Source organism: Trematomus bernacchii, unplaced genomic scaffold (genome assembly GCF_902827165.1).
Source record: "Trematomus bernacchii unplaced genomic scaffold, fTreBer1.1, whole genome shotgun sequence".
Taxonomy (NCBI): domain Eukaryota; kingdom Metazoa; phylum Chordata; class Actinopteri; order Perciformes; family Nototheniidae; genus Trematomus; species Trematomus bernacchii.
Window position 1 is genome coordinate 3007974 of NW_022987654.1, and position 12630 is coordinate 3020603.

The window sequence follows — 12630 nt, forward strand, 5'->3', positions numbered from 1 at the left end:
AGGATTTGTATAGAATCTGAGAATAAACTGGTCTATCTCTGTCCTTAGCTGAAGTTAAACGGCGGTCGCAATCCCTTCGAAGGCCGTGTGGAGGTCCTGGCAGAGAGGAACGGCTCCATGGTTTGGGGCACGGTGTGCAGCGACAGCTGGGGGACCATGGAGGCCATGGTGGTGTGCAGACAGCTCGGCCTGGGCTTCGCCAGCAACGCTTTCCAGGTACAGTGGTAATGTTGCTCCCCAGATCTACGTCCAACAAATCGTTTTTAAGATTAGCTTACCCCCACCACACAGGCTCTCAGCATTAAGGAGAAGGTTATTGGAGCAGGTTGAGCTCTTGCACAAAAAACTTGGACTCTTGTAGTTTGAAAAACACTGAAACAGAGCTTTCAGCAGTGCAGGAAAAGTTAGCTTGGCCTGTCACTATTGGTTCTGAGGATTTTCACTAGAGTTGTTAAAAGTTGTCATTTTGTATTGAAGATCAGTAGTTAAACCATTCGTATTTTCATAATACTGTACATAATCGTGATTATTTATTCAATGTGTTTAGTGTCATGTTATCAGAAAGTGAAAATAGATTTACCTTTTCACTTTGACAGGTTCAATTGGTAAAATGGAAAGAAATAAACACACACACATGAAGTTGTCTGTTTCCAAACAGACTGTGGAGTCTGCTCCTCTGGATTTTCAGCTCTCTGTTTCCTCACATTATAGTGCCAATGTTACCAAGTCAGGGTAATTAAATAACTTAGCTAGTATACATATTGGATCTGATTACATTTGATTAATAGATTGGAAATGATGTAAAAGTTACATCCATGTGTAATATTGTAATATGGATGAGATGAAATCCCTCTGGTGGTACTTGTGGCCATGTACCTTCACTTTAACAATCTTGAGCTTTATTGATGCTAGAGGGCAGAATAGGCCTGGCACTGTCCCAGAGTCTTCAAACCCTCACAGTGCGAGCAGTAAACCTATGGCACAGATGAGCTTTACACTCCTCAGCGGGAGCGATGGGTAAAACCTTCGTCTGCTGTTTGAAGTTCAGCAGAGCTTTCCACTGCTAAAGGCAAGGCAAGGCAAGTTTATTTATATAGCACCTTTCAACACAAGGCAATTCAAAGTGCTTTTGAATTGCCCCTCGGCACGACTTAGCAGCTTCACAGTGCTGTCCTGCTTACGCTCACCTCGTTCTTTTTAAAGGACGCCCCCAGTGTTCCCTTTATGTCACGAGGTGAGAGACTGGTAAAGATGCGTGTGTTGTATTTGTAGCTTGAGATGAGGTAGGTCTGGAAAGTATTTGTGAATGACGGGGACATTCGCTGATAACAGCAGGGTTATTTTATGAGTGGAACTTGGACTGGCTCTGTTAGAGGCTGTTTATCTCACTAACGTTTGTTTGGGAAAATGATGTGCAATGTACTCCTAATGAAAGAACACGTAAACATGTCATCATGTGTTTGCTTCAAAGTTGTGCTTTTCCAGTGTGAAATTAAGGGTCTTCTTGTGATCACAAATAGCTTTTCCACCTTTATAATAAAAAACCTAAGGCAGTGCCAAATCTAATAATGAGGTTGAGGTATCAAAATGTCCCTTTGTCATCACATACAGTATAGGTTGCCATTACGTAAGAGTTCTCATGTTAACAGCGGGTTTAGGAGTCATAAGCGTCTGCTCTTTGTTATCGTAGCAGAGACGGGACTCAGCTTCCCCAGATTCTCTTTCCTGTCTGAATTTTAAATACTTCTGCAGGCAATCCCCACCGCCAGATGGAACAAATGACACCGAGCTTAAACCGTACCTCTGTAGGTCTGCCCCCTCCTCAACCCAGCAGAATGTACTCCCACACACTCAAATGTCTTTCTCATGAATCCTCCACTTTCCTCCAAAATGACGGAAAGTATGAGGTTTTTTACCGGTCATTTCCCTGTGGTCTGCAAGATGCTGTCGTAATGCTGAGTCAGGGGTGTGAGATCATAGCCCCCCACGCTTAGATGGGTGTGTGATATGCACATTGTAGATAGAAGGGTTCCCCTAAATCCTTTAAAAAGTCTGTAGACGTCTTAAATTCAGTTTTTGATATTCAATATCTTACAATTAAAATTAAAAATACTTTAGGAGGTGATACTTTATGTATGGGAGGTCTGTATTGTTTGGTGCCCCGTAAACTTCCTGACCCTTGGTTTCTGCCTTGCCCTTTGATGCTTGGGCCTGCATGACATACAGTACAGAATTTTATATAAGTTACTTTTTTTCATGATTTTTATTACATTTTTATTGACTATACTATGTATTTTGTAAATATATTTGTTATACACACTATGCTATGAGTTCTTTAAATGAAGCACAATACTATGACATTTTTAATAGCTTTATATTTATTACATATGATACTTTGACTTTTATTTTCAAAAATGTCATATAACGTGTCATTTTTATATGATATGCTTTACTGTGACTTTTATTAATAATGAATGTTAACATCTTGTACTTTTTTAATGGATTTTTTTATGAATCTCTTTGACCTGCTAAACTATTTAAAAAACGTTTTGATGAAATTCTATATTATTACTTATAATAAAAAATACATATTATACCATGATTTAAAAAAAAGGTTTTTAAATACCATCTCAAAACATTTTGAATAAATGTGTTCACGTCTATTAGGATTTTTTTACAAAAGCAAACGTAAATCATTTTTAAGGATGCACTATACTATGGCTTATAATAATAACATTAATTGCATTTTAACATATACCATAACTTTGTTGTGACTTTTTAACTATAATATGAATTTTATTATTATTATTTTATTTTGTACTTACCATACTATGGTTTTTATAAATCCTTGTATTCCTGTGCCTCTCTTTGATCAGGAAACATGGTACTGGCAAGGAGACGTCTCAGCTGATGCCATCGTGATGAGTGGAGTGAGATGTTCAGGGACTGAGCTGACTCTGGATCAGTGTCTGCATCACGGGAAACACGTCCTCTGTCCCAAAGGAGGTGGACGCTTCTCTGCGGGGGTCTCCTGTACTCAGAGTAAGATACTGTAGATTAAAGATACTACAGATATTAAGATCTTTTTGAAGTGTTCAAGGCTCAAGTACAATTCAAATGAATGTCATTGTGCAACAAAGATTTGTGAAACCAATTTAAGTTCAAGTTCAAGTTTTTGTCGCAATGGGAGAGGAACATCTGTAAGTGATAGAACAAATGCTATTTGAGAACGAGCCAGCATGCAGAGTACCAGATTTCTGGTACTCTGCATGCTGGCTCGTTCTCATTACTCACAGGGGCTCTTGAAGGAACAGAGCCGTTGTTATTGTCATAAATAAACTCTGAATTGTTCCTGCTATGACTAGTCAAAATGTCTGCTATGAAGTAGGCCTGGGAACTGGAAAGCTAATACTTTATGCTGTTGGGTAACAAGCTTATAAAACTCTGGTAGTAAAGAATATTTGTTTGAGTAATTGTACTTGATGCTTTACAGCTAATAGGGAAACTCTGAGTTCCTGTCATAAATTATGGTCCTAATCAAGACATCCCTTGTTGCTTCCCCCCCCAGTGGCCCCGGACCTGGTGCTCAGTGCCCAGGCTGTGGAGCAGACCACCTACCTGGAGGACAGACCCATGTACATGCTGCAGTGTGCCCAGGAGGAGCACTGTCTGTCCAGCAGCGCTGACACAGCAGATCCCAGCTCGTACCGCCGCCTGCTCCGCTTCTCCTCCCAGATCCACAACAACGGCCAGGCAGACTTCAGACCGCGGGCGGCCCACCACTCCTGGGTCTGGCACGAGTGTCACAGGTGAGACCTCAAAGAGCCCTCTGAGGCCTGATGTGTTACTACAAAGTGATTACACTGGGATGATACTGTTAATGTTAATGCTAGATGAAAGTATGGACCCCTAAGAGTGAAATGGAGAGGAACAAAAGGTTTGGGGGGTGAAAAACATGTATTTAAAAAGTTACCTTTGGTTAAGTTCATGCAGAAATCCACCCTGAAGGAAGCACATTTGGAGTCTGGGGTAGTGGTGCACTTCAGCTTCATGTGGCTGAAATAAGTATTACACAAAATATGTTTTAAATTATCTGCCAACAAGGAAGAGACACAGATGTAAGTTTTCTTAAAGGAAATTAGAAATCCCAGCAAAATCTTTTTTTGTTCATTATTTTTCATTAGAAGATTCATCATTAGAAGAGGAAATATTTTACAATTTTAACAATTTAGATCAGATGTCTTTTTGAAGTTTGTCAAATGTTTTCCTCTCTTACCTTTTAGTGCTTCTATATTGATGTCATGAATCAGTTGTGGGGGAAAACAATGTATTGAATACAACATATGAAGCTGAATGAAATCAAAGGAAACATTTTAATAATTATTTATAATTGTCTTACTGTCATGGAAATGCCTATATCCCTCTGACAATGAGCCTTTTCCCTTTCCTCCTGCTGTCAGTGCTGTTTGGAGTGGGCCATGGATGAGAGCATGTATGTTATTGTAGAGCTTCTAAATATATAAAAATATAGGATGATTCAACATTGTGTGTTTTTACTTGTCCGATCCAGACATTACCACAGCATGGAGGTTTTCACCCACTATGATTTGCTGACTCTAAACGGCACTAAAGTGGCAGAAGGACACAAAGCCAGCTTCTGTCTGGAGGACACGCACTGTGACGAGGGTAAATATCCTGTCTTCCCTTTTCCTTTTTATATCCCACTGTGGCTGAGTGTAGCTTCATGCTACTCAGCTCAGGTTTAACAGGATTTCCATAAGAAGAGAACACAGAGAAGAAAAATAATCTACAATGTAAAGATAGAAATCATAATAATACTTGCTCTGAACACTGACAGGTATCCAGAAGAGGTACGAATGTGCAAACTTCGGGGCCCAAGGCATCACAGTGGGCTGCTGGGATACCTACAGACACGACATCGACTGTCAGTGGATTGACATCACCGACCTGAAGCCCGGCGACTACATCTTCCAGGTAAAACATTTGGTCTGTCAGTCTAGCCGTAGTTGATACAGCACATGTGGTGCTGGGAGGATGTCTCATCTCCAGCCAGCGTCGTCTTGGAGACCAAACAGGAACGTTCCACGTCTCGTCTGCTCTTGTCTGGCACTCAGTCCGAGGACACTCAAACTTTAACAGCTCAGCAGGGGTTGTGGAAGGACACAGAACATTCTGATGGACACGTTGGCTGCAGAAAGTGCATTTCCCTAAAAGCAATTTTTTCTGAATCCGTTGACATAATCTTTTTTTTATATACCCTTCCACCTTCTTAACTGTCAATAACTTAGTTTGTATTATTCACTCCTTAGTAGAGTTTAAAAAATGTTTTATGTAAAGCGTAAGGGAATGTTTCTTTCAGACGTTTAATGACGTTTTTCTTCTCTCCCAGATTGTGATAAACCCAAACTTTGAGGTTGCCGAATCAGATTACACCAACAACATTATGAAGTGCCGCTCCCGGTACGATGGACAGAGGATGTGGACATACAACTGTATTATAGGTGAGAGCATTACGTCATCACGATCACCATCTCCTCATAAGGGTTTAAATTATATTTACTACAATGGAAAACATCAAGCTCATTGCTATATTCAGGCATAAGACTTGTTCTTCATGAAAGCAATATTTTATTTTGCAGCGCTTACTTATAGTTTTGAATCTAATATTTGGTATACTGACTTCATGTTCTTATCCCCTAAAATCGTTTTTACTATCCACCTGATAAACACTTGAGATAAGATAATTAAGATGTAACAGTTTCATACAATAACAGGAATTAGAGGCAACACAACAAAAGTGTTATGGTCCTAAAACTCTTAAGAGTTCTCTCTCCTAGACTATGTTTATTTGATTTTTACGTCACTGAAGCTACAACGAATTCAGTTTAAAACCATAGCTAGTTTTCATCAGATTATGCAGTATTAACTTAAAAAGTCTTCTCCTCCCTGAAATGACTCCAAAATGGTAACTGACAGAGCGCATAAAGGAGTACCACAGAACAAGTCCTGTACTTTCAACATCAGGCAGTCAAAAGATAAATGTTGTGAACATTTATTTCAGTATCACAACAAAATAAAATACTGAACATCTTTCTTTTACTAAATACAAACTTATACAATTGGTTTTATGGCATGTTAATGCCCTTTACCGAGGCAACATTCAAAACAGTAACAGGTTCAAAGGACCGTACAGTCCAAGTTTCCAAAACTCAACTTTAGTTGATCAAAAATCTTCCCTTTCTGTAAAGTGGAGTGAGACAGAACTTGAACACTTGGCCTCTGAGGCAACAATCCTAAAGGTAGTTTCATGTTATTTATAAGAACAAATAAAACTGAACATCTCGATGGAACTTGTAGAAACAAATGAAAATACGTTTTAAATGAACGTAAACATTGGTAAATACATATATAGTTCAGCATAACATTGCTGCTACATGTTTTTCTTAATGGCTGCATCTCTCAACTGGAACAGTGGCCATTGAGGCCGGTGTTAAATGTTATTTTCTTTAACATATCTACATTATATCTGTCAGGTGGAAATGTGCAGTCAATATAAACATCTGGCTGTGTTGTACAGCTCACAATTTACATTTCTTTAACCAAATCCTGAGTATTAATCTGTCGAGGAACTCAACATTAAGTTAGAAAATAATGACTACTTGTAAAGAATTATACAACCATCCCTGCATAACCTGGGAGAACAAAAAATTCCCTGCCTGGAAAAAAAAAAACACTCCTAAAGCTTAGTTCCAAGAACACATGCAATCAAATCAAAACAAGCCGAGAGCTGCAGTTTTCTCCAGGACCTTTTCCATATGAATTCCCTGCCATCATTGATCATCCACTCATGTCGCAACAGGAATCTGAATACTTATGTCCAAAGGGTTCAGGTTCAGGTTCAGCTACAGAACAGGGACTGTGAGGCTGCTTGTGATTCAGCATTTGCTCATGAACACTTCAGCAGGATGGATGTTGCAGATGTGTGGCGCCCCCTCTCTGCACCATGCAAACGTGCGGCTCTGATCAGTGAAGCAGGCAAACACTTCTGGACGGTCGTATCAAGATCAGTCAGCTGTTTGTGGCCCCAGTGGGGTCTCTACGGGCCCGATGAGTGGAGGCAGACCTCTGTTGGACCTGTAGATAATAGGATAGACTGTTCAAATGTTTAAAAAGGGTGTTTCACAACGTGTTACAAAATATAACAAAAGGTTTCCCTGACATTAGGTATGTCATGAATCCTGATATTTTCCAAAATCCTGTAAAAGTGAAGGTACTCTAATGTCTACAGCACTGTAGTACCATAAGGGCTCGAGACTAATGGCTTCCATTGGACTATAAAAAATGTGTTTGGTACGTCACTAACTATTGACGCATCACATTTGATCCCTTATATTGTTACATTGAGAACAAGAAATTGACAAGGTTAGCAGTCAGCAGTCGGGGAGCAAAGGTTTTGCTGAGTTGCACCATTCTGTAAAAATTAATATACAGTGTAGATAAATTGAAATGTTATCATGATGTCTTGAAAACATTTTTAATCTGTTTCCATGAAACTTAAATACAGTTTTAGACAAACAACATTTCTAACACAATATAAATAGATTATATTAAATATAAAGAGGGAATTATGTCCCAAAAAAAAACCAGTATGCAAGCTGGTAATAAAGGAGTAATAAAGTACATGGGATTTATTGTTTGTGTATAATTTTTACCGTGGTATCAAGAGTCGTGGAATATCACTGGTATTGGTTTTGACTACTACATTCATGCTGTCTTGACTTCCCTTGTGCACATTTCCAATCAATTGCAAATCAAATGTTTTATTGTGTCATAGATGTCCCTCATCTTATCAGGGAGGAAGTTATTGTCAGAATGGTTTGTTTGGATGGTGCAGTTCCTAAAGACACAGTACTGCTCTCGTCTTATCGTCCTCTCTGTCTTATTCACAGGTGGCTCACGGAGTTCAGAAACAGAGGAAACGTTCCCCGGATTGCACGACAACCAGCTTTCCCGAAGGTAGACCAAACTTGGACAACACAGACGGACATTAGGGAAGCATATATTGATATTTGACAACCACTAGAGTACTGTACTCTTTTTGCCTCCTTGGAGCCGTGCTGGATTGTCGTCGGGCTCCGGGCTCAGATGGTACAACGGACAATGATTCAGTGAGAAAATGAACTGCTTGCTTACCAAATCTGTAAACCAAATTTAGCTTTACGAAAGGGTCCATATGGTGTCTTGGTGCCCTTATTGAAATAAAGATGTCAACCTGGTGCTCACTGGCAGAGACGTCAGTGTGGGTTGAAGCCAAATAATTTATTTAATTAACTGTGCCAACAGTTGTCCCCTAAGCCAAATAGAGCTTTAACTCAAATCCATTAGAGGAGACTCATGTTGTGTTTGAGGGGGAGGAATGAAAACAGTCTAACCTGGTGCTACAACGAGATATTGCACTGTTTGCTTTCCCCAAAACAGTGTAATTGAAATACGTTTTGGTTGAATCCTGTTTGTTTGCACAGTATTGGATAATAAAACGTTTTTTTAACTAAAAACTGAAAGCAAATACATAATGGGTATGATTACTTAAGAGCAGCATGTGTCATTGCAACGACAAAGAGTGGCTACCTGTAACCAAAACTGTAATATAGGCTCCCTGAAGTTGGATTTATTTTTATATTTCTAGTGCTGAACACAGTATACTAGTCTATACATTCCTTAAATTGGTTCCCCTTCTGTGTTTTTGACAACCAGTCAATATATTTAGTGATAAATTGTCTGTGAATGTTATTTTTTCCTTCCAGGATTTTGTATTCCACATACTTGAGTTCGCTCTTAAAAATGTTTTATTTATTATAGTTTTTCTTGGTTGTTTTTAGCAAACGCATTTTCATCATCATCTGTGCATCCCCCCCCAGCTTCTGTCTCAGTTTACGTACTCATTTCTCCATCAGGGACTATGATAACATTGTGGATGTGCTGTCAAAGCCACAGATGTTTGTGAATTTAAATGTAACAAATGCAAGGATCCTTCATTTTTTAAAGAGTACTTGTTGCTTGCTGTCTGACTGACTGATTATGTTTTGTATGCAAGGATGAATGTGGCAAAGCATTACATTTATGAAATAAACAATATTGTTGAAAGCAAAGAGACTCCAGTAATGTGACATTACAGTGCTGCTGCTGATGGTTTGATGTGTGTTATGTTTCATGTTCTCAATGACATAAAATAGTTAGTCAAAGATGAAAAAGTCCTCAAGAGACTCTACAATTCTTTCTTTGTGGACTTAAACTGCCTCAAATGTAATGTGTCAGTTGTGATCATGTGTTTCACCTGTATTAGCCCACAGCGTTTGAGATTCCCTTCAATATCGTTTCGCTCTGCCCCGTGCCTGCAGCCCCAGCGCTCTGGTCACCATCCGCCTGGCAACAGCACAGTCTGTCCGGGGACGCTCCTTCACCGGCTGGATAAACTCTGGGAGACGACACAGAAATAACCATCTGATCATGAAAATACCAATAATTAGGTTTAGTTGTATGGCCCTTATCAACCCAGCAAAGTGCTTTACAACAAATACATATAACACAACAATGATTCATTAATGTTGGAATGATTACGGTACGTCTACACAGCAGCGTTAAAAAAATCTTGGAGGTGGGCGTATCTGAAGCTTGAGGATTTTTTGCGAGCAACCAATCACATGAATCTCCCGCCCGCGACATACGAAGCAAAAAAGCCCGAAGTAAACTGGATATAAACTCCCCAAAACAGGCGAAAACCTGCCACCTCCCTCCATGCCTGGCTCCTCCGGTTTATATCCCGGTAGGTCTGGTCATAAAGCACCGGGTGATTGATTCGCTACCGCTAATTTCTCCTCCATTTTTTGGAATATGAGGAAATGACCTGCGGTATGTCTCTCCCAGCATACACGCCGTTTGATTGGCTAGAGCTTGAACTGCCAGATTTGCGTACACGGGATTTGATTGGCTGACGCTTCCACCTCAGCTTCAAAAGTTGAACATTGTTCAACTTTGAATCTTGAAAATCCTGAAAATCTCCGCTCGCCTGCCCACAATGCATTTCGGCGAAAAGTGAGGGAAAGTGACGTCACCCCATTCAAAGTGAATGGGCAGAAGCGTTTCAAGATTTTTTTAACGCTGCTGTGTAGACGTTCCGTTAGGAGGGGAAGAAAATGGCTTAGAAACTTGATTCTAAGCCCCAAGTTGGCAAGAGAACTAAAGTCCTTGGTTGCGGTCGAATAGTCCATTTAGCTTAGTAACCTTCCTAACGGAGTGAAATGACCCGGAAGTACCTCAGTGGCCGCCATGATAAGTGCCTGTTCGAATTCTCTAGATGATAGGAAAGGAGGTTTGAAACTTCCTTTATAACCTCCTTTAGCTTAGGAACTACTGGAAAATGCTGCCCCACAATGCCTTGCGGCCGCAGCATTTGCCGTCACACAACAGTCGGCCGTTCACGGAAACAACCGATTATGACCCAGAAATTATATCATGAAAGTTACGGTGCTAATTAAGCTTTTTAAAACGTATGTGGTAACTTGCCAAAGTGCTTTGTTTTGAACGTTCATCAGTATTATAATCAAAAAGAGAAATATGAACGTTAGTTTTTACTGAAATGATCAAATAAAGTCAACATTTCACAGTGTTTACTGAGCTGTGTGGGGTTTGTTCAACTTTTAAAAGATGTTTGAATGGTGATATAGGCTACACAGTGATAGATGTTAAGGACTAACATTTATAATAAATACATCTGTATTGATTTTAAGATCTTTTCATACAATCATACGTATTGGGATCATTTGTATTAATGTGGACCGGAGGGAGAGGGTGACGAGCATAAGTTTCACTTTCCTTTTTTATTTCAATTCCAACTTTGGTCTTGAAGAATATGTTTCTCTGTTGTCCCCGTTCATAAAGCATAAAACAACAGCACCAGAGCACGGTGCAGAGTCTCTAGATGAGTTTACAGTAGTCAGTTGTTCTTATTAAACATCCATGTTGTAGTCCGCTGTATAGAAAACTGTAGTTTCCATAGTTTCCCCACAGCAGCAGACGCACATTTATGACGTCCGCTGGCGCATCATAAACACGTCGGATAGTGAAAGTGCAGTCGGATTCTCTAAAGTACCGCAGTCTCTTCTCCTAAGACCTTTTGAATTCTCCTATCCACTATCCCTTAACCCCGTGACGTTTCACACAGAGGTCAAGGGATAGACGATAGGGTTAGACGTTAGGAGCTGATATTTGGACTATTCGACCGCAACCCTATGCTCTCTTTAGAGTCACCAGACTCTTTTGACAAGAACACACATTTTATTTCGCACAACATGGGAGTTGCTGGTCTTCTACTGCCTCAACCTGTGTTGTTATGTGACTTTCGTGAATCCGGACTTACATTTTAAAACAACAAAGTCACATAACCCAAACAAACATTTGGTTCGAGACTTTAATTGATTGAGGCAGCTTTTAAAGCTTTGAAAAAAGAGCAATCAGCTTTTGTTTCCCATAAGAAAGTAAGGCAAGCGCTTGAAAATATTCTCAACTAAAGTCTAAATTAAACTTGACTACCCAATATTGATTTTTCTTTTATTGGGTGGCTCAAAGACATTGTGCGGCTCCCCCTGTCCACAGCAGTACATTATTAAGCTTCTGTACTAGGACTCAGTATTGATTAATACCTCCTACAATCCCACTTCAAACCATACCAAATATCCCTTAAAGATCTCCTACACCACAACAGTATTCAGAGTAGCTCATAATGGTTTAGTGCAGGGGTCGGCAAGTGGCTCTTTAAGCCCTTTACTCTGGCTCCCTTGAGTTTAGACAAAAATAAGAAGGAAATCAAAAACATATATTTGTAGGACTATTTATATTTTGTTGCACGGTTGAACATTTTTCGTATCTTGAGATACAGTGATACATCATTTTTTTTAAACTAAAATATGTGTCATATCCTGCGGCGGTCCCGCACCAGCACCTTTTCTTGCAGGGGAATAACCTGACCCCCGGAACAATGGATAAATCAAATCAAATAAAAGTATCGGAGGAACACAGAGGGTTTAATTCTGTGTGGTTAGAGTTATATGCTTTCACAGCAAACGATGCTGGCTTACCGCTATGTTTGATATGTGGAGAGAAGTTGTCAAAGGTGCTGCAGCCTTTACGTATTGGAGGAAAAACACGGAAGAGGAAGACAGCTGACGACCTTCAGTCATAATTCAATCAATTAACTCTTTTTAGGGTTTTATTTATTTCAAAGTGGGCCCATTTTAATCATATTCATTTTCTTCAAATGTGCAGAGGACTCCCCAAGTGCTGTGTTGATTTATTTTAAAGTAGGCCTGTGTATTCTTTTTAATTCTCCTTATAAGAGTTCTTTGTTTATTATTAGAGGTAAACCGTTTTCTATAATGTAATAAATAATAAATGCAAAAAAACTGTAGTTTTTGTCTATGACATAACAATATTTATACAACTTTATAAGCTATCAAATACGTTTTGCGGCTCCAGACAAAAAATAAATTGGTGCAAAAGGGGGCAAAATGGCTCTTTTGGTCAAAAAGGTTGCAGACCCCTGGTTTAGTGGAT

General features: G+C 39.6%; 2 protein-coding genes across 3 annotated transcripts in view; one reads left to right on the forward strand and one right to left on the reverse strand.

The window, feature by feature from the left end:
* Positions 1-9347, forward strand: part of loxl2a (lysyl oxidase-like 2a) — a 30347-nt gene extending 21000 nt beyond the window's left edge. The window contains exons 8-14 of the mRNA XM_034134948.1: positions 49-216; positions 2877-3042; positions 3569-3809; positions 4571-4686; positions 4859-4995; positions 5411-5522; positions 7971-9347. Of these exons, the coding sequence (XP_033990839.1) occupies positions 49-216; positions 2877-3042; positions 3569-3809; positions 4571-4686; positions 4859-4995; positions 5411-5522; positions 7971-8041 (1011 nt within the window). The 3' untranslated portion in view covers positions 8042-9347. The remainder of the gene's footprint in view (positions 1-48; positions 217-2876; positions 3043-3568; positions 3810-4570; positions 4687-4858; positions 4996-5410; positions 5523-7970) is intronic.
* The window catches only part of r3hcc1 (R3H domain and coiled-coil containing 1), an 18685-nt gene continuing 12111 nt past the window's right edge, over positions 6057-12630 (reverse strand). Inside the window, exons 10-11 of one of the 2 annotated variants that reach the window (XM_034134949.1) lie at positions 9356-9496; positions 6057-7155 (exon numbers count right to left, since the gene is read on the reverse strand). In XM_034134949.1, the coding sequence (XP_033990840.1) occupies positions 9387-9496 (110 nt within the window). In that variant the 3' untranslated portion in view covers positions 6057-7155; positions 9356-9386. Of the gene's footprint in view, positions 7175-9355; positions 9497-12630 lie in introns of both variants that reach the window. The other variant, XM_034134950.1, reaches the window with a different exon arrangement.